At 37.8% G+C, this 27180-nt stretch overlaps 1 protein-coding gene across 4 annotated transcripts in view; it reads right to left on the bottom strand.

Moving 5' to 3' along the window:
* Nucleotides 1-27180, bottom strand: part of cnksr2 (connector enhancer of kinase suppressor of Ras 2) — a 191993-nt gene that overhangs the window by 74543 nt on the left and 90270 nt on the right. For all 4 annotated transcript variants that reach the window (XM_012956245.3, XM_031895574.1, XM_012956247.3 and 1 more), the window contains 4 exon segments: nucleotides 18903-19036; nucleotides 15696-15907; nucleotides 13704-13793; nucleotides 9950-10164 (listed from right to left, as the gene is read on the bottom strand). In XM_012956245.3, coding sequence (XP_012811699.2) covers nucleotides 9950-10164; nucleotides 13704-13793; nucleotides 15696-15907; nucleotides 18903-19036 — 651 coding nt within the window.

The raw sequence follows: 27180 nt of genomic DNA, 5'->3' as shown, positions 1-27180 counted from the left end.
TACTGTAAATGATAAGGATATTAGCAGTCACTGAGGGGCTCTGTGACCATATAAAGGCACAAGGCTGCAGGCAGAGTTATACAGGAACTCTGAGTATCACTCATGTATGATAAGGGATAATGTACCCCCTACTGTAAATGATAAGGATTTTAGAAGTCACTGAGGGGTTCTGTGCCCATATAAAGCACAAGGCTGCAGGCTGAGTTATACAAATGGCCCTCTCTCAAAACCATCCTAACCACAAAAAAAACCCAGTATAAAATACAGGTACTATATTATTATTACAGAGAAAAGGGAATCCTTTAACCATTAAATAAACCCAATAGGGCTGTTTTGCCCCCAATAAGGGGTAATTATATCTTAGTTGGGATCAAGTACAGGTACTGTTTTATTATTACAGAGAAAAGGGAATCATTTTACCATGAAATAAACCCAATAGGGCTGTTCTGCCCCCAATAAGGGGTAATTATATCTTAGTTGGGATCAATTACAGGTACTGTTTTATTATTACAGAGAAAAGGGAATCATTTAACCATTAAATAAACCCAATAGGGCTGTTCTGCCCCAATAAGGGGTAATTATATCTTAGTTGGCATCAAGTACAGGTACTGTTTTATTATTACAGAGAAAAGGGAACTTATTTATTGTCTGGGCCCATTCTTTGCAGGGATCTGGGAACTCTAATAGTTAAATGATTGAGAAAAACAAAATTGCATAATGTGAAAAGAGGAGGGAAAAATGCCAAACTACAGAATTAAAAATATATGATTATGCGCCTGATATACGTTGTACCAACTGGATTTGCCCAGAAACAGCCCAGTGTGTAATTACCCACAGGAGAGACTAGTGCTCTATTTGCTTTTACCAGGGGATAATCTTAATCACTCTTAGCACTTCCCACATTCCAGAAAAAAGATAAGGCTGGAGAAGTCTGGTGTCAAAATGGACCCCCTACTGTGCATGTTAACGTTACTTTCCAGGCACCACCTGCTGTCTAAAAACAGAATAACAGCCTAACGGTGGCCATACACGAGCAGATCCGCTCGCTTGGCTATGTCGCCAAGCGAGCGAATCTTCCCCCGATATCCCCACCTACGGGTGGGCGATATCGGGGAGCATTTAGGTAAAAAAATAATAATCCGATCGTTTGGCCCTGGGGCCAAACGATCGGATTATGTGGGCGGCAATGGGGCAGTCGGATCGGGGACCGCATCAACGAGCCGATGCGGTCCCCGATCCGACCAGATTTTCTAACCTGGCCGATCGAGATCTGGCCAATTTCAGGCCAGATATCGGTCGGCCAGGCCGCTCTGCTCTCCCCATACACGGGCCGATTAGCTGCCGAATCGGTCCAACGGACCGATATCGGAAGCTATAGTCGGCCCGTGTATGGCCACCTTAAGAAGGCTTTTTTTCCCCTGACACAGCAGGGAGATGGCACGAGATAACACAACAGGATAGCCTGTGTTATCTTGTAACTAGTTAAGTTTTGGGAAAACCTGCGCTTCATCTGTATATTGCATTAACAAGTTCGGTAAAAAGAATCACTCTAAGGGGCACATTTACTAATCCACGAACGTCCGAAAGCGTTTTTTTCGTAATGATCGGTACTTTGCGACTTTTTTGCAAATTGTCGCGACTTTTTCGAGCTCTTAATCCGAAAGTCGCGACAATTCACGAAAGTTATAATGGCAATGAAAAAGTCGCGACAATTCTCCAAAGGCATAATGGCAATGAAAAAGTCGCGACAATTCTCCAATGGCATAATGGCAATGAGAAAGTCGCGACAATTCGCGCAAGTCGTACCGGTTACGAAAAAGTCGCGACAATTTACGGGAAAGTCTTAACGGCGACGAAAAAAATTGCAAAAAATACGAAAAAGTCGCAAAATGTTCGTTTTCCAATCTGAATTTTTCTCATTCGGATTCGTGGATTAGTAAATCAGCCCCTAAGGGTAGAATTATCAGTAATTGACCGTGTATCAATAACTGAATGTGTATAAATGGCCAAACCTATGTGATTCTGACAAAAATAGTTTATATGTTCTGCAGAATACTGTGGGATGTATAATCCCTTAATTTAAAAGTAATATACTCTTGGTTTTTTGTGACACTATTATGTAAAAAATGTTCATAGAACTGGTTTTCCCACGTCAGACTAATTAAATGGCCATTTAATGTAGGATAGTGACTGTTCTAAGATACGACCCAAGTAAAATTTTGTTTAAGTTTGTGTATTTCTAGACGGAAGCAATTATTTCGCCCCAAAGCACCAAGCTAATATATTTCCTGAAAAATCAATCACTCCTAAGGTAAATGTTAACACTACTAAGGGACTGGGTATTGGAATGAAGCAAAAGTTCTGTAACATTGATGCCAAAAATAGTCACTTGCAGAAATTGCTTAACGTCGTTATCAAATTACAGTAAAGTGTTGGCTCTGATTGAATTGAAACTTTTTGCTTTGACTGTGATCTACAGGTTAACAACATTGCTTTGGAATTTGCCTTACTTTACTCATTGAAGTAGGTCACTCATTGCAAAACTAGGTAAAATATCAGTTATAAAACAAAGCTTATATTTCAACATGTAGAATGTAGATGTAGAACATAGTATTTAAAGGGAAAATAAGATTATATAAGTGATTTGCATTGTACAGTAGCAGTATTATAAGTGCAGAAATGGCAAATGGGCATTCCATTAACTCCAGACAATCCAGAAAGATGAATGCAGAAATGTATAGATTGAAAGCATTCCCTCACCTACACTTGCACAAGCAGAATCCCTACACCAAAGTTCTTCTTTCCTGCTGCTCACAGCCTGCTCCTCTTGCTCCCTGTGCCTGGCTCAAGTAAAAAAATCCAACATGGCCTTGCTGGAAAGCAAGACCATCTTGGAGAATGCCTCCTAGGTCACAGTTAGAAGCCTTTGTGAGACAGTTGTATTCAGTGATCCCTTCATGGCTCATCGGTAGAGCAACAGACTATCAAGGACAGCAGTATCCAAAGGGTGCTGGTTCAAGCCCGGCTCGTTGGTGATCCCTTCCCTTTTTTGTTTTACCCCCAGCGTGCAAAAGTAATTCCTCCCTGGCCCACAAAATCAATGCTTAATGCCAATGCTATTAATAGGGAGGAAGAAGAAAATATAGGAAGGCCGGCATTTCTTTTACAGAATTATTGCCAATCGGGGCCCTTACACACGTTTGTACCTGCATTTGCCTTGCGCTGCTACAAAAAAATGTATTTTGCGGGGCTGCACTTATTGCACGTAAAATAAAATTGCAACCAGGGCAGCATCACTAGCTGGATTTTCTAGACGTCTCCCTGAATTTACACGTGATCTGATCACCATGGGCGTCCACAGAAACATTTTTAAGGGAGAGGCAAATTTATCAAGAAAAAACAACCTGTATTTCTAACACTGAGCCTGCATACCAATAAGTAGGGGTCAGGTTTGCAGGAAACCAATTAATTGGCAAAACCCAATATTGCTCACAACTTGCATAATTGTGTAACATGGGCGGGGGGGGTTTAAGCAGACAGCACAAACCATGAAAATCCACCATGCGCTGTGAAAATCTTTTGCCACGTGCACTTTGTGAACACAACCCTAAATTCCACGCCCATTCTACCCCAACATACCCCAGATTCATTTCTTAAGATCTAACTATATAAGAAGCAATAATGGGGTATTTATTATAGACAGGGATAAGCCAGTAAGCAACAATTTATCTCCAATCTTAGTAAACAAGCCCATTGCTTTTGGTGTATAACACTGAATGTTATACACCTTATTAGAGTGAAATATAGTCACAGAGCTGGAACAATCTAGACCTTCTGGTTCATTTCTTTATTAGAATTGTGACTCAGTGCATTTCTCCCATTTCCCACCAGTAGATTATATAGCACAATGCCCATAAAGTCTATTAGTGGTCAAATTGTGGACTGCCTTTTCCTCCATCTGGTACTTGAAGAAAAAATTTAACGTTAAAAATAACAACCTTTGTACAGAGATTATTTTACCTGAAAAAACAAATTAATGGATGGAGTTCCAGAACCAGTTTAGGACTGTACCCATCAGGACAGTCTGCCATAGTCATTCACTATACACCAGCCTCTCAATCTACACCTTCCAAAGTGCAAAAAATCATCCTATAGCCAGAAAACCACTCATTAAGCACCCCCAATGGCAAAATTCAATTATTAATATTGGGGGTCATTTATCAACAATGGGCAAATTTGCCTGTGGGCGGTAACCCATGTCAACCAATCAAATTGTTGCATTCATTGTTCTACCTTCAGCTGGCTGAAAAAAAGACACTCACTCCCTGGTTGCTATGGGTTACTGCTTACAGCAGTACCCCTTAAACAGGGGTCGCCAAAGACCATCGGAAAACACATATTTCCGATGGTTTTAGGAATAATTTTATGGTTGGGCGTCACCACAACTGTATTAAAGGGCCACGGCATTAGGAAGGTTGAGAACCACTGGCTTACAGGCATATTTGCCCAGTGCTGATAATGAGCCCCTATATAAATGACTGCCGGTGAAGGTATGAACATCCAAGAAGCTAAGTTTGCTTCCCTGCAGCACAGTATGTATCTTCCTATCGATCCCCAGTCACTTTGTTATATGGCAGGCTCATGATAGATGTACAGTACTGTAACCTCTTGAAACTTATTCTCCCTCTATAAAAGGACTAATTGCACTGTTAATACATCTTTAGAGCTGTTTCTAATTAGAATGGGGAAAAAGGTCATTAACCCATAATAAGACATATTTACGATATAAAATGTGCTTAGGATGGTTCACATTAAAGAGAATATCTTGTGCTGGAAAAATCTTCCCTAAGACTAAAGAAAATGATTATTGCAAATAATACCCAGTGTGCGGCAGGCTTGATTGTGCCTTTTGGGTATACTTCAAGCAAATAGGACACTCAGCATGAATATCATTACATTAAGGTGTGAGTTAGTAAATATCTTTTAAACAACATATGCTTCCAAATAAACCAATACATGAGGTGACTGGATTAAGAATTGTATATGGATTCCTCCCACTGCTATTTCCTTTTGGTCTGAAGCATGCTTCACTCCCACGTCTCCTCCTGGGTTCTCAGTTTTTCCTCAGAAGAAATACAGCAAGCCCTATCCTTCTTCCGTTTTCTAGGCAAATCAACATAAAATGCCAAATTTAAAATGCCAATTTAAGAATTCAGACCTTTATAAATGAATAGCATTTGCTGCAACATGAACATTTCCAATCCTAATTATTTTACTTCTAAGTTATCTAATATCTAACCAAGCACCATCTGCATGGCCATGCCGTCATTTCTTACACACCTACTCAAAATATGGTTTTGTTTACAAATAGCTCCCCCCCCCCAATAGATATATTTTAAAAAAAGTACAGACTGCTAATTTAAACTTTGAGCATGCATTCAATATTACACCAGAAACACATTTAATGGCTAGGATATTTATTCTGTTCTATATATCTGCTAAATAATGAATATAGGGCCTTGTCTTGTTATCTCTGTTTCTGTGATGCAAATATAAAGTATCTTATCCAGAAACCAGATATCTAGAAAGGTCCAAATTACAGGAAAGCCACCTTACAATCTATGTTAAGCATATAATTCCAAAGTTCTCCATTCTAAGGTATTTAAATAGGACTCAACCCAAAACACAACTTAAACTTTTTAAAAAGTTAACATCATTTCAAGCAACTTTGTAATACAGGTATAAGACCTGTTATCCAGAATGCTCGGGACCAAGGGTATTCCGGATAAGGGGTCTTTCTGTAATTTGGATCTCCATACCTTAAGTCTGCTAAAAAATCAATAAAACATTAATTAAACACAACAGGATTGCTTTGCATCCAATAAGGGTTCATTATATCTTAGTTGGGATCAATTACAAGGTACTGTTTCATTATTACAGAGAAAAAGGAAATCAGTTTTAAAATTTTGAATTATTTGATTAAAATGGAGTCTATGGGAGACAGACTTTCCGTAATTCGGAGCTTTCTGTTTAACGGGTTTCCGGATAAGGGATCCCATACCTGTATACATAATTCAAAAAACTATGCAGCCTTGTCATGATTTTAATGTAATAATATGGTTTGGAACAGTTACCTAAGCCTGACGCCCTGTTCTCCTGCTCCTACTTTGAGACTCAAATAAAATGTAACAGTAGTCGAACGTCCTCGGCCTGCCTTCAGCCTGCATCCTGCTGTTGTCCCTTCTCCCCTGCCAGGATTTCAAATGATGCAGAAAGGGAAGAACCCTTTTGCAGCTGGATTTCAGCATATAAAAATGGTATTTGTCCATACTTTTTGAAAGCACAGATTACAGTTATATTTATACAAGGGGTTTCCCTGTTGTGTGGAGCACTTTAACATATTTTGGTTTGGAAGCTGGAGCTCCCCCTTTAATGTGCTTGTCTTTTGATATATGTAGAAAAGCCCCTTATCTGTAAAAACCAAGGTCCCGCATTCCAGATGATAGATCCCTTTCCTGTAAGACAAGGTTTTCACAGGTCCCCCTTCTACATATATAGCATCACCATGGAAAAATGGTAAATATTTACTCGGCTTAAGAAATCATGGGAGGAGACTTGCATTCCTTTATATCCCTGTGGCCAGCTATGCATTCAGAACTATTAGTTTACTAACTCAAATACAGCTTTCTAAGATTCAAAGCTTTATATCCTAAACTGCATAAAGCCTGTTCTAATCAAGTTACATTTTATCAGCGAAGAGCCAAAATCATCTGCTTCAGCTTAGGGACCATGTTGCAAATGTACAGAATATGTTTCTGACATCCCCTAAGCTTAGCATCTTAACAGCAGGCTAAAGCACACTGAGCATGTGCAGTGTCATTGACTCGAAAGCGGGCCTAACAAGATCAGACCGTGGGGGAGCTTTTGTGGATGACTTTGAAGGCCTTGATCGCTACTGTTATAGGGCTACTGAAGCCCTCTGGTATCACATCAAGTTAACTTTATTAAATACAACATTTTTAGTCATAAATGTATAGGAACTATGTCATATTAATGGCTCTATACATGTCCGTATTCATCAACTATGACTTGGAACATAGACACTTTGTAAAAGGAGTAGTATCTTTTTAATGCTCATACTTTTAAAATAACCATGCATTACTGTACATACTAATAGACGCAGATGCAAGGTAAGAAGACTATTGGCAGTCAAATACATGAAAACCCTACCCTAGGATGTACCTTTTTACTATGAACTTCTCCTAGCCCTTACCCCAGTGTAGCAGTGACAGAAGATAAAAGTTAAATATTTTTTTAATTGCATAGCTATATAAGTATATCCCAAAGAAGGATTGATAAAAATCTCAACTGTGATTAACCGTGAGAACCCAAATTTTTACATTTCTTTTTGACATACACAATTCATAGTTATATCAATGCATTTATGTGTCATTATACAGCCCTTTACCGAGTGTGTGGGAGTTGTGTGAAGTCATATTAAATGAATATTTAATTCAGCTCCATGCAAGAGGACAATGAAGAAACACATTTAGTCCAACAGATGTACAAATAGCATGAATTAAGTCAAACCATTATCAAGTTAAATGAAAGGTTAAGGACCAGAAATATCACATACACACACACACCAGTATATACAGTTGTATTTATATCCCACAGGGCCAAAGGCAAAGAAAATTGGCAGCTAAACAATCTCATCCCTATAACTCACATACACACAAAAACGGGGCATTTCTGAAAAGCAGCCAGGTAGGTAATCAGATTTTAACTCACACAACCTCTTGACTACCATTTTTGTTTCTAGTGTTCTTATGGTAATTGCAATTAACTTATAGTATGTTATAGAATGTCCAATTCCTAGCAACCTTGCAACTGGTCTTCATTATTTATTCTTTATAGTTTTTGAGTTATTTGCTTTTCTCTTCCTCCTCTTTCCAGCTTTCAAATGGGGGTCCCAGCAGGCAAAAAAACTATTGCTCTGTGAGGCTACAATTTTATTGTAAATGTTACTCTTAATTAATTCTCTTCTTTTTCAATCCCCCTCCTATACTTATTCCAGTCTCTCATTTAAACTGCTTCCTGGTTGCAAGGATATATATGACCCTAGCAACATATCTGGTAAAATACCTGGAGAGCTGCTGAACAAAAAGCTAAATAACAGAAAAAAAGGCAGAACAAAAAAATAAAGACCGATGGCATATTGTTTCAGAGTATCACTGCCTACATTCCATGAAAAGTTAATCCACAGGTAAACTATCCCTTTAACGTTGAAGATAAACAGCACCTGTGACGGCAACCAATGAGCAATTAGATTTGAACAATCACCTACAAGTTAGAAAACAAGAGCAAAGATCCGATTGGTTGGTATGGGCAACATCGCTGGTGATGTGTTTTTTCCAATGTTAATAAATACACCCCAAAGGGTGATGTTTTATTCACCTATTTTGCCCTTGCCACTTGCACTCACACTAAAGCTAGTGGTTTTAGGCATTTCTGCAGTGTCCCCTTTAATTATTTACCTTCGCCGAGTAAGATCTGTATAACTAAGGAGTATCTGTTTTTCCTCAGCTAGCACATATTTTAACGCAGCATGTTTACAGAACTTGTCAGACAAGGTTATGTGGTACTGGGAGCAAAAACAAGGGCTAGAAGGCTTGCCATGCTCTGCAGCTTCCTGTGGTTATTGATATAAATGAAGCATGTCAGGTGTCTCTGCTGCACTTTTATTGTAGCTTCAAAATTTATATCGCTGCAGGCGCAGGAAAGCTGAGCTGTACAGAAGCGCTCGGAATAAGAGGTTCTTGATTCATGGCAAGAAAACTCTCATAAGCCTGGGAGGAAGTATGTTATGTCGTTTTAATGAAATTACACTTTCACAAACACTGCAATCCAAATGCTGCTTGGAAATAATTATAGTTTATAAAAACAGCCCCATAGAAGAGGTGACTGTAAAATCCTCATTTTGTAATGTGCTGCCGTACCGAGTCATTTGGAAATGGAGGCAGTCTCTATACTTTTTATATACTTGCGCTACCACTATTTAATTAAGCAACACACAAAATGTTAAGTCCACCAATACACAACCACGTTCACAACCACAAAACAACAAGCTCCGCTCCATAATTCCTGTATCTCAGGGGAATGATGCACATGGGTATCTCTGAATTACAATGTCTTCATTACACACAAGTATAATGTCTATATTATATATATATATATATATATATATATATATATATATACATACACACTTTGTACACACACATTGTGTTTTTATTTAATTTACAAACCCGATGTTTTCTCAAGGGAATCAAGCATATATATATCCTAGATGTCCTCTGCACTTACCCATTATCAATATATATACATTAGGACAATAAGACATTCTGTGCATTAAGCTACTAAGATAGGCCTTTTCCTTTAAACAAAACACGGGAATGTTCTTCCATACACTGTAATATATTCAAGCAGGCCAACTTCATCCCCAGTCTGGCCAGTCCTATACTCACTTATTTCCGATTCATTAAGAATTCTGCTGCTTCATTTTTCACAGTGACATAGTCTTACAACAGTTTAACAATTTAACAGCAGCTTTTGTAGAAACAATCCTTTTGTTTCTACAAAAGCCGACTCTTTAAAAAGTCATAATTATGAGATTACAAGTCATAATTATGAGTTTAAAAGTCATCATTTTGACTTTTAAAAGTCATAATTCACCAGAAATTATTTTTTTGGTGGACCTAGTGCTCTTCTGCCTACAACTTGCTTGCTTTCAAAGTTAAAACGCCCAAATGGTTACCATTTTATTGGGATCACTGACTGTAGCTGGGAAGGGTGGGAGCTACAACATGGAGCTGGCCACTGCTCCTTTTTTTGTATAAATATATATTTTTAAATGTGCATGTCATATCTTATTGCGTATAGTACTCACATGATATGATGCAGCGTCTGAAACAGATGGGCTCACAACTTCATGGCACAGGGAATCCATTTGTACAGCAGGGATCAGGGCATAATGGCTTGGACTTGTATTCTTCTCTCCTTTCTTCTTGGATTTTTTACCAGTTTCTTTTTTTGTGCCCCTCTGAAGCATGTATTCTTCTTGGATTACTTTGTCATTGCTAATATAACGTAGCAATGAACTTTCTAAGCAAAAAGAGAGAACAAATTATAGTAATAAAAGTGATTCCCCCAAGTGGTTCTGAACAAAATCTCCTAGTATTTTGCAAGCAGAATGCTGTAAGGTGATGCTGGGAATTGTGGAACTTATCCACAGACTTGTGATTTTAAATCTCCTGCTCTATATTTGAGAATGAACATGAAACTGATGGAGAGGACTGTATAATGCTACAGTAGATTTGCCCAGAGTAAAACTGCATTCTGGCTCAATTACACAAATATCTGAGCAAGTACATACCTCCCCTGAAGGCTGGGGATATGCACTCATTGTCCATTTCTAATGATTGTAATGGCCAATCTCTCTAGCAATAAAAAAAAGACATTAGGCGCAAAATAATAGTCTCCACAGGCTATCTAAGTTTGCATCGCAGGCAGTGATTTCCTCTGACAGCCACCACAAGTGAGCAATTGATTTCTGTTGTCGCTCTGGTCTTGCTTATTCTACTTTCTGCTGTTCTGGGGCTCTGGCTTTCAGAGGGCACTGTGCCGCAGGACTCCTAAGTAAAACTACATCTGTACATAGATTTTAATAGATCTATAAATTGCAATGAAGTTATAAACAATTCATGTAAGTATAGCATCTTGCCTAATAAAAGAAAATCAGCTTTTATAGAGAATGAAAGGTAAAATCACTGGGGATGGTGCCAAAATGTTAAGAACCCTCCAGTGATTGTAATCACTTACCTGATACCCCGGGCTGGTGCTCCTGTTAGGAGAAAACAGAACCAGAGTAGCTACGAACAAGCAAACCACTTAATCCTGTTTTTTTGCTAGCAATCCCGGGCTGGCACATGCGTAGTAAAGAAAAAGGCGATTTTTTTTGTTAAAGTTTGGCTTTTCACTCTACTGCGGCACAAAGACAGAAGAAAGAAGAGGATCACTCTCACAGCAACCCTGGGGAGCACCGGCCCGGGGTATCAGGTAAGTGATTACAATCACTGGAGGCTGCCCAACATTTCCCACCCCCAGTGATTGTCCCTTTAATCAAGTTTACAATATATACATTTTCAATTACTTTAAAGCGCACCTGTCACCTTAACAAATAATTCCAAATTGTTTTCTATTGTGTTTGTCAAGCAAAATAAACTTCACTTACACTATATAAATTATTTGAATCTTATTTTCTTTAGCCTTTGAATTCACAATTGCAGCAAGCAGGCAGATGCCATTTTGTGGACATTGTTATCAAAGCAGGCACTGCATCCTGCCAAAATCTTGTTTCTGTGCCAGTATGGGGGGACCTGATGCCCATATCCATGCACTGGTTACAAAATTAGATGGTGAGGAGGGAGGGGGAATGTAAGGAGAGCAGCAACATCTAAGAATTCCTGAATTGAAAGTGAAAGTAACTGTCTGCTCCACCTTTATGCCTAAGGCATAGAGGAGGGGCAGGCAATATATGACTGACAGCTGGGATTTTTAAATGCTTTTATAATGGGTATGGATATGGTAATAAAAAAATAATTTTGGATTTGATGTTTAATTTGAAAAGGGCTTTTATTATACAGCATTTTATGTCTGGGTGACAGGTCCGCTTTAAAGTTAATGGTGAAAGGCAGTTGCTACAAAAAATTGTATCTGGCTCTGACTTTTTTTGTTCTTAGCACTGCTAATTCTGACAACTAAATGAAGCAGAAGGCAGGTGATTAAGAGGTATGCAGGGGATTGTAGAAACCCAAAAAATAAGCTTAAGCAGGTTTGCTGCAAAACATTTATTATGGGTAGTGGTGATTGTGGAAGTTGGCATAATGGCCTGGAGAACAGCTAGCTTCTGTTACATATTTTTGATAATCAGAACCAGATGTGATTGTAAACAACAGATAAGAACATATATATTTGGCTTTTAATAGCAATTATATTTAAAAATAATACAAATATATATCTATATATCTACCTCAAGGCCTAAAAAGGGCTTAACAGTAACATAACAGTAAGTGCAACACACGCACACACACATACATATATCACCCAGAAAATCTACCCTCAACATACAGCCGCTGTATGTTCCTACTCAATACACATGATTTTTCATTACAATTCCTGGTGTTGCTGGTCTTTTTATGAACTATACATATATATTTCTGTGACCGAAACATTGGCTCTTAATAAAATGTTTTTATCTATACTTATGAATATATATATATATATATATATATATATATATATATATATATATATATATATGTGTGTATGTATATGTGTGTGTGTGTCAAAGATGAACTTAGAACACAAGTATAAAGCAAATACCACTTCTGTAGCCTATGATTAAGTGCTGGGTAAGCATAAAACGTGTTATAAATATATAGATATATTTATATATATGTATATATATTTATAAGGGGTTAGTGTTGCGTTTTAATGGACTGAAATAAATTTGTACATCTTTTACTTACAGAGTGGTATTTGAGTTTTATTGTGTTCAGTTGTTGTATCCTCCATTGATCACTAGGGGGAGCCTTTTTTTTATACTACTCAGTGTAGTGTATGCCTATATTGATTCCTGCGTGGGGGGGGTGGGGTAGACTATACAATTTTTTTACACTATTGCTATCCAATCTTGTGTGAAAATAAGATTTTATGTAATTTTAAGGTTCTATATGGGATCTGTTACGCAGAATGCTCAGGACCTGGGGTTTTCTGGATAAGGGGTCTTTTCATACTTTAAGGGGGTAATTTATTAACATCTGATTTTTTTTTCCTGATTAACATTTTCTAGTGCGAAAACTCATTCGAATTACGGTTCAAAAACTTAAGATTTAAAGAAAGCCCACCAATAAAAAAAAAACTCACTCAAATTTAAAACATTGGCATCTAAAAGCTAGCGAGTTAATGTAGAAGCCAATGGGAGTTATCCTAGGCAAAGTCAAGCCATATTTTCAATTTGAGTTTTATTCGAGTTTGTAAACTCACACTTTTGAGATATTTGAGTGTTTTTATTCAAACGAGTTTACCATATTAATAAATAAGCAAGCATTCAATTTTTTAAAAATGCAAGTTTATTCTAACTGGAAAAACACTCAAATTCACAACTCAATTCAGCTTGAAAATTGATAAGCCCATAAGTCTACTAGAAAATTATTCATAAACCCAATAGGACTGTTTTGCCACCAATAAGGATTAATTATATCTTAGTTGGGATCAAGTTTTAGGTTCTGTTTTATTATTCCAGAGACATTTTTAAATATTTGAATTGTTTGATTAAAATGTAGTCTAAGGGAGATGGCCTTCCTGTAATTCTGAACTTTCTGGATAATGGGTTTCTGTATAATGGATCCCATACCCATACAACATCATTCACTTTTATTTTATTTTTTTTTAAGATATATTAATAAGTTGTACATAACAACCACAATGTTAATGTTAAATTTGTTTTTCTTGTTTTCTTTAGTGAGTCATGAAGAACAGTTCATCGGTTCCGGTTTACTCATTAGGGAAAATTCCATATGAAGGAAATGACTCATTAATATATTTTAGCATTCAAAGTTATGTACAGAAACTTGTCCTACCTCTTCTACTGTCTCTCTTGATCTTGTTGGGATCTTCGTAATCCCCAACCCAATTATATTCCACGGGCATAGAAATTGGACGCAGTTTTCCTGCAAATAAATAAATACCAGGGCACCTCAGTACTGGGGCCAGAACAAAGTTTACTTAGCGATTATGTTTTTTACAACTGGAAGTTCATAGCTCATAGCCTGTATAGCCTGTCAGTTTTTATATCTCCCCACCATACCAAGCATGATTCGGAAAGTCAGGTACAGTAAGTAATTAAAAGACTGCCATTCTAAATGATATTGCTCTAAGGACAAAACCCATGCAATTCAGAATAAGCAAAACTGGAACGTAAAGGAATAGTTCATTGTAAAAATAAAACCAGGTAAAATAGATAGATTGTGCAGGATAAATAATGTTTTCAATACAGTTAAAAATGTAATCTAGAAAGGCTGCAGTGAACAGATGTCTAACATAATAGCCAGAACACTACTTCCTCCTTTACAGCTCTCTAAGCTGTTTAGCAGTCAGTAGCCAATAAGTGACTTGAGGGGGTGCATATGGAACATAACTGTTCAGTTAGTGTTAGTTAGTGCTCTGGCTATTATGTTAGACATCTGCTCACTCCAGCCTTACATTTTTACCTAACCATATTAGAAATATTTTTCATTTTGCGCAGTCTATTTTACCCAGTATGGCAGAGTACTATAGCGAACATTACAAATGACTTTATATAGTAAGCTGTGAATATATTGGCACCCCTTAGGAAATAAGAGGAGAATAAGAAAACCCCTTAGCCAAAATAAGGAAGCTGATTATCTCACAGGGATACATCCCACGTTATATTGCACATTTAAGCATGGGACTAACCATGCCTTATAACAAGATGGTTGAACCATTTACTCACACATTAGCTATTAAGTTAAAAGGGGTAATAATGGAATTCCAGTTTACCATTAGGGCTCTCTCTACTGTAGGCTGGTCAAAGTTGATTAAAGCTGGTTGATTGGATTGGGTTACTGAAATTGGAAAAATGAAAACCCTGCTCATATTTTTTCTACACTTTAATACTTTCTTGCTCAGCTATGCTTACTCTACTGGAATTCCTTACTAATCTATTAGTCCCCCTAGGGGACAACTCCTGCTAATGCTCTGTGTGGATTATGACATCGGACCAGCAAACATCAGCAACGACATCAGACCATCTGACTTAGAAATTGGTCTTAATATTTACATTAGGGAAACAATCAAGAATATATAAATTAGGAATCAATAATGCTTTAAGAATTAAACAGCAAGTAGTGAGATTTGGGAGCTATGATGTTACTGAGCATCTTTAGTAGAACCATTAACATAGACATAAAATGTAACAGAACCTTCCAATAGCCATACTGCATTTGATTCAGATATATTTGGAAATCTTCATAGACATATATGGAAAGCTGTTTTTACAGACCGGTGTCACTAGAACATCTGCTTGATGCTTTCTTTTCAAAGATGTTCATAATGGGAATGGCAATAAATAAGATCCATTAGACATATTATGGCTGCAGCAGACAAAATTGCATACTTTAAAAAGATAGATAGACAGTTTGTTGTTTTGGAAAAAAGTTCACCATTATTTTAGGAATGAGCACCATCTGGGAAAAGTACTCACAAAGACAGTTCGTACTATTATTAAGAAGGTAAGTCATTGCAGCCGAGTGCTCAATTGATTTCTCTGGAATTGCACGCAACCTGTGCAGTAACCTATAGCAACCAGAGGGGCTCATTTATAAACACTGGGCAAATTTTCTCATGGGTAGTAACCCATAGCAACCAATCACTTTTTTTTAGCCTGCTGCAGTTTGAACAATTGAGTCTATCCCTGCGCAGTAAGTTCAGCATTTATAAAAACAGTATTTCAAGCTGTATTCGTTTTTTATGATTTCATTCACCATCAATAACCTCAGGAATTCTGTCTGCCCAACTACATTTTGTACTAACAATATTTAGTAGGTTCCTACCATAGGTTGGCGTGCTTTCCCTCCGACCTTGCATGCCGGATCTTCCTTTGTCATACTCGTAGCAATACAGAATTGCATCCTCTTCCACCACATTGAAATGCTTTCTGTACTCCTGGTCTAAAAAGGAGTTTGGAGACTCTGATCCCTTCGAAACAGGTTTGCCAACAGTGTGTCTAGTCATATCCTCACAAGGTAGGTTGCCCTTCTCATCTCTTACACACAAGGAGAAAATATAGGAAAAAATTAGGTTTCAGTTTACAGATATAATACTTTGCAAAGAGTTCATCACAGGACAAATCTCTGAATATCAATGGTCCCTGCCACTAGAAACATTTTCTCAACTGGTTTTCAATTTGCTGTCAAGGTAATTACAAGTCAAACTGCTCATTGCTGATGTGAAAAGTTACTCACACAGGCCTGGCCGTTCCTGTAAACTGTAAAATAAAGTACCGCCATGAAGTGCTACGGTGCATACCCCTTTCATTCAGCTTTACTTAAATATCATTGATACAACTGGCTGGCGTGATACAACCAATCAACTCAAAGACATGCAAATAAGGCAGAAAAGGAAAGATATGCGCAGTAGCACTTCATGCCTAAACTTTCTTCTTGTATAATGACACAGGCACAGGGACCACAACCATCCCCATAAAAGGTGTAAAATAAACCCAATAGAATTGAGATTAGAAACTTACCGATTAGTGTCAACATATTAAACAGTTTTTGTGGTATTCTAAATATGACTGCAGGATGGCCAAGTTAATTTTCTGTTCATTCCTCGGAAGGCTGCACACATGTCTTTACCAATAGTCTCCCAGTTCTCAACCTGAAGAGATTGGGCATGTGCACTGGACCCCACAGAATACTGGTGTATTGGTTTAGCTGTGGCTCTAAACTTCTTTATACTCATTACATTCATTTTACCAATATTATTTAGAATTTTTCTTTATTCCTTATTACAGTGATTCTCAGCCTTCCTAATGGCGCGACCCTTTAATACAGTTCATGTTGTGGTGACTCCCAACCATAAAGTTATTTTTGTTGCTACTTCATAACTTACCTCCAATACTGCTGCTTTCAATACAGTAGCTAGTCTCTACACATGTGACTGGTCCGCATAAGTACATTATGGCGCCAACCCTGTCACATACACCTGTATTTGTACGGGATGTATGTGATGGGGTTGGCGCGATGATGTCAACGCCGGATACTCGTATGTGGGCGGACCCACCTGGAGACGGATAGAGGAGCGGTGTCTCGGTTCCTAAGACCATCGGAAATATGTGTTTTCCGATGGCCTCAGGTGACCCCTGTTCATACCTTCACCAGCAGTCATTTATATAGGGGCTCATTATCAGCACTGGGCAAATATGCCTGTAAGCCAGTGGTTCTCGACCTTCCTAATGCCGCGACCCTTTAATACAGTTCCTCATGTTGTGGTGACCCCCAGCCTTAAAATTACAGTACGGTTAGGTGACCCCTGTGAAAGGGTTGTTCGACCCCCAAAGGGGTCCCGACCCACAGGTTGAGAACCGCTGCCTTATTAGAACACTTAACAATTCTGACATTTATTTTAATATGTTTAACCATTTTCAATTTGGCACCTATGGATTTTTTCACATTTTTGTTCCCAGTAAACAAGTGGCATGGTAAATAAGCAAATGGTATATTTAGAATGGTACTTTTATGTCAGAGCCATAACTCATAATGCATAGTATGTGCACTTACAGTTGTTCAAATGTCAATGAAAGTTCTTATTGCCTTTGCTAATCTTAAATTTAGTGAAACTGTTATGGGAATTACATATACTATGAGCATTGCATTATGTTATGCAGCAGTTTACAGTCATTGTTCATCAACATTATCAGTCCCTGCTCTAGTGGAGCTTACATAAATCTAAGCTCATATGTAAAATTCTGCTTCATCTAAATAAGCCATTTTCATAAAAAATATACTTTTTTTAGTAGTACAGGTGTGGGACCCCTTATCCAGATAGCTCTGAATTACGGAAAGTCTGTCTCCCATAGACTCCATTTTAATCAAATAATTCAGAATTTTAAATCTGATTTCCTTTTTCTATGTAGAAATAAAACAGTACCTTGTAATTGATCCGAACTAAGAAATAAATAATCCTTATTGGATGCAAAACAATCCTATTGGATTTAATTAATGTTTTATTGATTTTTTAGTAGATTTAAGGTATTGAGATCCAAATTATAGAAAGACCCCTTATTCAGAATACCCTTGGTCCTGAGCATTCTGGATAATGGGTCCTATACCTGTATGTGCTATTGGGAAATGTTAAATAGAAAATTGCCATTTTAAGAATTAAGGGCCGCCTCCTGGGATTATAGGATTCACTGTGCACACAAACAAGCCAAGGCACACATACATGCTAGGCCCCATCAGCCAATGAATGGACAGGGTTCTGTGTATTGCTTACAAACTACTTCCTGTTACAGTTAGAGCTTCCTGTCAGGTGATCTCTAAGGGAGCACACAGCCCATCACTAAATGGTGGATCAAGAGAAAGGATGTAATTGGGCAATATTTACTGATATATATATTCCAGTTTGACAAGATTCTTAATTAGGTCACTTAACATAATATAATCTGTTAAGTATTCTGTATATTCTGTTGGTATAGTTTAAGTAACATACAGACTCCAACAGCATAGTTGTCAAGATTCATATAGGATTCATACCATGGCCCCAATGTGCTGCTCCAATGCACAAGAACAATATAGTTTACTTCAAATGATCACAGCACGAGGTTGCAAATGAGTTCAGAGTAAGTTACCTTCCATGGTAAAATAAAATAAAAGCAAAATAATCTGGGCACACTGGCCCTTACAGCTTGGTTTTAGTACATATAAAAGAAAACAGTATAGAGCAGGTCACTACTGTATGTACATAAACATTTGGATTTGAAATATTACAACTAAATTGTATGGGTAATTTATGGGAACAAAGAAGGTTTAAATTGGCTTGTAAAAGCCTTGGATTGATTAGCTCCAGTGCAAATTAAGCAAGAGGTGTGCTGAATTTTGTGCCTGTCGGATCAGAGCCCTGGTATGAACCAGTCCAATTTTCCAGTTGAGGATGTTGGGAGATATTAATGTATTAGGATAGCCAGATAAGACAAAAGGGATCAAACACCAGCTCAAAAGTGACTAAAAGGAATATAAAGTACAAAATACAGGTCATACCTGGGTATGTAAGGCTCTGGGGGTGGAGGAGGAATAAAGAGGTCCTGAAGTGCTGAACTGTCTCTCTTTGTCGGTGTGCTGATTGTGCTTGATGGAGTAGCGGCACCGCTGGTGGGACTCCTTGGAATGAGGGGCTGCAAGTAGACAACATCTGATTTATACAAACATGAGAATTTCTTCCTAACAAACAGTATTTATTCTGCTGTATTCCATACAATAACAGCTTCACATGTGCACATGGTAAATATGAATTGCAAATATTTATAAAAGAATGATAAATATTATTTAAGGGGAAAACACCATATTAGGCATTTCATCTTTTTATCCCTATGTGTCTTTGGCACACTGAATACAGACCAAGTGTCTATCATTGGCCCACTTGACCTCAATAACCTCACACTTACTTAAAGAAATGGAATCACAGCAGCCTACTAAAGACTCTCTCCCCTCTCTGAATAAACCTTGTGCATGATGGCTCATCCCTCCTTTGGAGTCCCAGTGAAGGTTACTATTTTCCTTTGCCGCTCACTCAGCCCCACTGAATAGTCACGTGCAACCGAAAAGGTACAGGTGAAGGGCATCACCTTGAATTCTCGATTGTGGTTGTTGCGGGTGGGGGGAGGTATTGAAATTACAGAATTAAAAATACTTGCATGAAAACTCAGAAAGATGTGAAGAGCTGAAATGTTTACCTTTGCTGAGGCATGCTTTATAGAAACAGCAGCTACTACAGGAATATCTGGCTACTAAACTATAGCCGTTAATGGAGAAAAGCAACACGGCAACTTCCACTCAAATTTATAAATACAAATATGCAGAGCTAGGGGTGCGGATAGTAAGCTACTTTATGTTTTCATATTCTTAAAGGGGCAGTAAACATACATACATCCACCTCTGCTAAACAGGAACAAATAAATAGAACCTGCGTCGAAATTGTGTCACGACAACTTTTTTTTTCATCTTTATGACGTTGTAATGGAACTGTTTCTCTTAACAAATGCAAGAAATAATTTAGAAAAATGAATAGCTTAACTTTAAGACAGCAGCCAAATAATATGTTTTACACAAACCACTGCCTCTTTAAAATAGGATATACCTCCCATTGCGATAATAATATTAGAGCTACAAAATAAATTACTATTTTTCATTAACAGTTGAAAATAAAAAAATCTGCAGAAACCCTGACGAAGCGCAAAATACTTTGTAATCATGTTAGAGGCCAAGATACGACTGGAATTATTGTAACTGTGTCTGTTAAATTTATGTTTTAATAAGTACATGTAGGAACCACCACTGGCAGAGAGTTAATAACGGCTGGAAACGGCGATAGCATTAAAAAGACAAGAGGTCAGAGCAGAGAAATAAAGATGGGGAATCTTTTGTAAGCAGAAATGCAAGTAACGCATTTATAAGAGTATAGGTGGTTATATGAGCATGTTAAGCTCCAAACCATTAATAAAAGTAGCAGTCATCAGCTGTTAGAGAATTCTGGGATATGTAGTTCATTAGCAATGGAGGGCATCACGTGACACAGCTCCGGGAAAGGCTGGATATGTAGTAAATAAGGTACCCTCTTTTGGAAAATAAGGATATGTAGGGACCCATAGGGTTAAGCTCCCTATGGCTTTATCCCTTCCTATTCACAGCTCTATTTTTATTGGGTAAGAGCCCCTATACTTAAGTTACAGTTCTAACACTATGCCCTATAGGTCTATACAGGTTGACCACTCCCCCTGCAGACTGATAAAGTGTCTAGTAGGAGGGAGTGGCTTCCTCTTTGGCTGCCACTGCTTTCAGGCATCAGTCCACTGAGCCTGGAGCACTAAGGCCCCAGTAAGCATTCCATCTGATAAGTCGGGATAGTGCCCCGTGAATGAGGAAAAGACAGCATAGCAGCATTTGTAATAGCACCCTCTAGGAGGTGTGAGATCAGTTAGACTTATTTAGCAAGGGCAGTCTTGGCCCCATCCAGAATAATAGGAAAGGAGTAGTCTTCCTACCAGGCCTTCATGGCCTTATTGTAGGGACACAGAAGTGCTAGGGACTTAGGTTAGCAAATATGCCTTGCCCAACCTCTTGATGAGAAGGAACTACGCCGGTGAGCTGCCTCTGCCTATCCTTCTGTTGGTGCTTTACCTACCCAACCTTTTGATGAGAAGGGATTACTAGGGAAACATCATATTCTACCAATTGATCATCTATAATATCAATTGTACTTCTGTATGCTGGTCTACCTCAACTCTGTATCTGTTGATCCCTGCATTAATAATATCTGTCTTGGACAATAAAGCGTTATCTAGTTAATCTGCAAGAGCTCCTGGCGTCCTATTCCTTTAATCTATTGCACAACACCAGTTTGAGTTGTAGTTCAACTACACCATTGAGCCCTATACTCATCTCCCCTATAGCGGAGGCCCATCCTGGGAGAAGGGGTTGCATGTAACACATGCTCTAAGTCCAACTAGCCTGGTATATACCCCTTATTACAGCCAAACAAGTGTTACAGATATTAAGTCACCGAGGAGTTCCATAACCATATAAAGGCATGAGGCCGAAAGCGGGGTGCTTTTATTTTACAACAAGGGGTGCATTATTTATTTTAATACACAAGTTTCAGTGAGTCACATAACTTTAAATCATATCACTAAGCACTGTTTATAACTGATGACATCACTAAGCACCATTTAGAAGGATATAATTTACAGGATGTTTATGGCTCGTGTATATTATTATATGATAACCATTATTAGGCCTTAAAAACTTTAGTTTAAGGCAGGGCTGGGCCAAGTTAAATGGGCACCCTAGGCAACCCCTGCGCATCCCTGGGCCTTTTCCTGTGCACGCACACACTTACGAGCAGGAAGAGGGATCAAATACGCATCAGTATTTGATCCTTCAGGGCCCGAACTAGGGAGATAAGGGAGTACATTATTCCTATTAACACAAAAGGCATGGTTTTGGAAAACACAAAATGCTGTTATTTATCTCCCCAATGTGTAGAGATAATGTTGCCTCATAATTTAACCCCCTCCCAATCTTCTGCCATCTAATGCTGCAGCCAATGCATCAATTAAAATGCCTTTCTTCAAGGTTAATGTATTTCAGAGCTGGAATTTCACAAGGGCAGCCGCAAGTACTAGACAGTAAGCTGTTGTTACTATCCCCTCCTGTGTAAATCTTACAAGGCTGCTGTGGTTAACACTTTGGGACTGATTTACTAATATAGGTGCTAAATTGAACAAATGCAGTTACTAGTGGTAACCAAGCAGCAAATAATTATCATGGGCTTGCTCTGGGTCACCAAAATTGTACAGATTAGCATTATGTAATGGGTTGTTATCTCGGTCTGGCTGTCATGGGGGGGTTACAGCAATACAGCTGTGCGGGGCCCATGCTGGACAGGTGGCCAGAGACCTGGGCAGAGACATCCTAAACAGAAGCTGCTTTTCATCCTAGTGTGATATGGAACTGCTGCTTTAGCATTGCATAAAACAATAAGGGAAAGATCTTAAAGGAAGCAAAGGAAAACTACATAAGTAATGTTTAAACAATCATATACACCCATGGTGCATTGAAATTAACTTCCCAATGGTTTTTTTTTCACCTACATGCCTACCCACAATCATACCATGCAGATGGCAGCTCACTAGCTGCTGAGACACTACAGGCTTTTACATTTCTTTAATGTAAGAAGTTAATTTTGTGGTGCCATCATCTATTCATGAACTAAAAAGGGTTCACTTCACTTGGATTTGGAGGTTAAACGATGGTGGAAGTGTGAGAATGTTTGGTTCACAGCCTGAATAAACTCACCTCATCTAGTGATTAATTGTCCTTAGAAAGATGTTAGTAGATGCTGTAGCCACCATATGCTTTTGTGCCTATTAATTGTGAGTAAGGCACGAGGGAAGACCGGGGTTTTACTTTGGGCTCTGCCCGTTTGCTCTTCATTTGGACAGATATGAGCAACTGTAACTGGGTATGTGCAAGAACATTCATGCCATGCATTACTCACAATGCAGTGTTCTTTTCAAGAACTCTTGTGTATGTTCACAAAATCAGATACCAAGTTGTAGTAGTTTATTTTTCAGATATGGGATTAGCTCACTTTGGACATGTGCATTAAAACAAAATTAGTGTGAAATTCTTTTGGTGCAAGTCTGCTGTGCTTATTGACGCAACCCATTGGAATTAAAACTAGTTCAGGGTGTATTGTTTTTGGTGGCGCGTCCCCCAGCGTCAGTAGGGGCACACATGCATGATTCAGTAAAATAGGCAGGGCAACTTTGGAAGTTTGGAAGTAGAAAGAGTATGTCGGAACCTTTAAAGAGTGGCAATGTTAAAAAACAAAAGTATGTATGTAGTATGTTGTAGAATGGCCAATTCTTAGCAACTTTTCAATAGGTCCCATTTCTTTTTTTATAGTTTTAAACTTTTAAATAGGGGTTACCGACTTAACTACTTTGAGGCTACCGTTATATTGTTATTGTTAGTTCTTATTACTTCTTTTTCTATTCAGGCCCTCTCCTATTCATATACTGGTCTCTCATTCAAACTACTCACTGATAGCTAAGGTAATTTGAGCCCTAACAACTAGATACCTGCTGAAGTTCCAGCCTGGACAGTTGCTGAATAAAAAGTGAAATAATAAAAAATAAACAACAACAACATGTAATAAAAATGAAGCCCAACTGCAAAAGTTTTTAAAACATTACTCTCTACATCATACTAAAAGTTAATCCTTTACGTGCAACAATTGAGCCCTTTTTAGAGCAACAACATGCATGACTGCATTTGAAAATGACCCTTGTGGTGTGTACATACTTCCTGGAAATAGAAAGTACAGACAATGTGCATACATACTAATCTCTTTGAATTGCACAGAAACTGGCTTGACTGTAGTCATATTTCCCATTCGTAGCCCTTTAATTACTCCGATTCCACAACATGTACTGTGACTGTCATTAACTGTTGGCCTCTATTTTGTTATACCATGAGGCATAACAACAAAATAATGTGAATTTTATGACATTAAAGGGCATTTTGTGACTACCCTAGAGCAGAGATCCCCAACCAGTAACTAGGGAGCAACATGTTGCTCACCAACCCATTGGATGTTGCTCCCAGTGGCCTCAAAGCAGGTGCTTATTTTTGAAGTCCTGCCTTGGTTGTGTAAAACCCAGGTGTACTGCCAAACAGTCTTCTGTAGGCTGCCAGTCCACATAGGGGCTACCAATAGCCAATAACAGGCCAAATTTGGTACTCCAGGGAACATTTGCAGGGTTGTTTTGTTCTCCTCTTTTTTATATATTTGAATGTGGTTCATAGGTAAAAAGTTTGGGAACTCCTGCCCTAGTGTGAGAAAGTCCATATCATAACAGCATCAACACACACACATACACACACACTGTAATAAAAAATATTACCATATATTTCCCCAATGAAAAAGAATTTCAGAAGAAGATGGGTGTCAACAAGATAGAAGAAATGGTGGAAAACCCAACTCTAAATAATAAACTGCTTTCAAGAAACTATAACTTAAAAATTAAATAAAGTAAAACATATGCAGAATCTCATTAGACTTTATAGTTTTAGGGGTGAAGACACATGGAGCTACTAGTAGCAGCTACAAAAATAGACAATACTGAAAATTTATTCATAATCATCTGTACCTTTGTTTTAGCAAAGGCAGTTGTCAATATTGTCTACGGCAGGGTATTTTCTGGGGTTTTGTAGCCGTGACATGTAGCTGCTACTAAGTAGCTTTGTGTGTTTTAGCCATTACTGTGCGTTATGATGTGGAAATGTAAAAACCAGGGCAAATTATTTATTCTGGACCGATGCAATGGGAAGAGAAAAAGAAATCTTACTAGTAACTGCACATACTGGTTTACCAGACCATAACATTCCTAAACATAATGTTACAGGAGGGCTGACAATCACTCGCCCACACCTGCCGCATAGTTTCTCTCTTTATTTAAAGCAAATCCAGTGCTATTTATTTGGAAAAACTAAATATGACATTACTGCAGTTCAGATCAGAGTGGGAAAGATACAGTACTATACATAGATAGGAAAAAAATTATCACAAATGATGGAGCACAGTTAAGTATAAAATAAAATATATTCCATAATGTTTCTAAAAACACGAGTACATTTTCCTCCTGATTTGTATTGCTTGCTAGCAACAACAGTCCAAGGCAACATTTTAATCTGCTTTTGTACACAACAATCTTGCCAGTAATGGAGTCCAAATGTCACATACTTGAAGATGATGCCTCATGAATGCCAGAAGGTCCTTGCGGAGTCTTCCAAAACAGAACGTTCACTATGCAAACAACTCAGAATTTGCCCATTGTGAGCTGCATGTCAAATTCCTTTTATAAAAGGTGTTATTGTGTTGCTGGGAATGTAACGCTGCACTCTAGATTATTCTCTCTATTTAATTGTCCTTATAAGAGTTTTCTTGAGTTTCTGGCTCAAATATATAGCACACAGTATTCTCTGATAAACTATTAAAAATAGAAACATATCCATAAAATTAAAAATAACTAAAAAAGGATCTCTAATGAGAAAGTAGGACTAAGGAGAGGATGCATCATGCTACCTCTAAATACAGGTATGGGATTGGTTATCTAGAAAGCTCCAAATTATGGGAAGGTCATCTACTATAGTCAAATAATTCAAATTTTTTTTTTAAATGTTTCATTTTTCTCTGTAATAATAAAACGGTACCTTGTACTTGATGGTAACTAAGCTGCATGAATCCATATGGAGGCAAGACAATTCTATTGGGTTTATTTAATGTTTAAATGATTGTTTAATATACTTAAGGTATTGTGATCAAAATTACAGAAAGATCACTTATCCGACAAACCCCACATTCCAAGCATTCTGGATAACAGGTCCCATACCTGTACACTCAAACTCAGTTATCATTGTAGGTTCAGGTAAAACTCTGCCTTATTTCTCTATAGCATTGAAAGATGACACAAGTCATTTAACTGCTGCTTTTGACCCCCACCCTCTGGCCCTAGGTGAGTGCATGCACCTTAGGCCCATGCATTTTAATTGAATAAACTAAAGCTATAGCGAATGATTCAGTACAATAGCAATTTTGAAAATTAAATGATAGCACTTAGGGAGATCATAATCAGGCTACTCCAGTGTCACAGAACTAAATGATAAACTTTCCTTCTGCTACTATATAACTACTGCTGAATATGTGAATTTGAGTGTATGGTGCGTCAATAATCAAACAACGCACTGCTGAACCATTACTATTACTCTTCGCCATATTAAAAACTAGGTTCTGTAGCCTTCATTTCTCTCTACTTTATTTTATTTTCTCCAAATCCCCTGGTTTATTGTACTGCACAGTGTGCCTTCAGTGATAGATGGCCCCAACCTCTAAAAACCCTGAAAAACTGATCTGCAGGAAAAAAAATGACTTGTCTCCAAGAAGTAAATTTTATGTTGGGAATCTAACTCCATTTATTTATAGATGTCAGCTTTCAATGTTTCTGACTTTATGAAAGTTTCACAGTAAACAGCCAAGCACTTTGCCTCTGGACTTCTAAACCAAGGATGACTAACTTGGGGCCCTCAGAGCAATATAAACTAAAAATATCACCAAAACTTCTATACAAATTATTGTTAAACTCAGATTAAAAAACATATTGATTCATTTGAATGCATCAGAATTCTAAACAAAAAAATATTGTTTTACACGAACAGTCAATGAACTCAATGAAGTCAATTAAAAGATCAACATGGAAGAAGAATTTTGAAACAGCAGTGGTTTTGCAATCTCACCTTGTATACTGGGCATAATATACTCATCTATCGAGGTATATTTATAAAAACCATTCACAATGGTAATTTTCTCCTATAAGGGTGTCTGGGGTTGAATATTATGTTGTAACAGAGTTGTACATTTCTGGTGTTATCTATGATCTGAATAAGTCTGTGATCATCATTTTGACCATGAATACAAGAATAAATTACATTTCATGGCTATGGTATAGTGCATCTGCAGCTAACTGTATGTACCTAAAACATGCAGGAGAAATCATGCATCAGCCTGATTTATGAAGTTATTGGAATGGACAGTTAATAGGTAGCTTTCAGATGATTGAAATAGGACTTCACCTTAATCAGAGTTTCACCTCAATTCAGTTAAAAGACCAGAAAGACTTGAATCTCTTTAAAAGGGTAACATTAACTCACATTATAGCAGGTTTTACTTTGTTATGGTTATGGTTTATAGCTGTGATCC

This window comes from Xenopus tropicalis, chromosome 2, assembly GCF_000004195.4.
Source record: "Xenopus tropicalis strain Nigerian chromosome 2, UCB_Xtro_10.0, whole genome shotgun sequence".
NCBI classification, from domain to species: Eukaryota; Metazoa; Chordata; class Amphibia; order Anura; family Pipidae; genus Xenopus; species Xenopus tropicalis.
The sequence above is the reverse complement of the archived record's forward strand: the minus strand, read 5'-3'. Positions and strand labels throughout refer to the sequence as shown.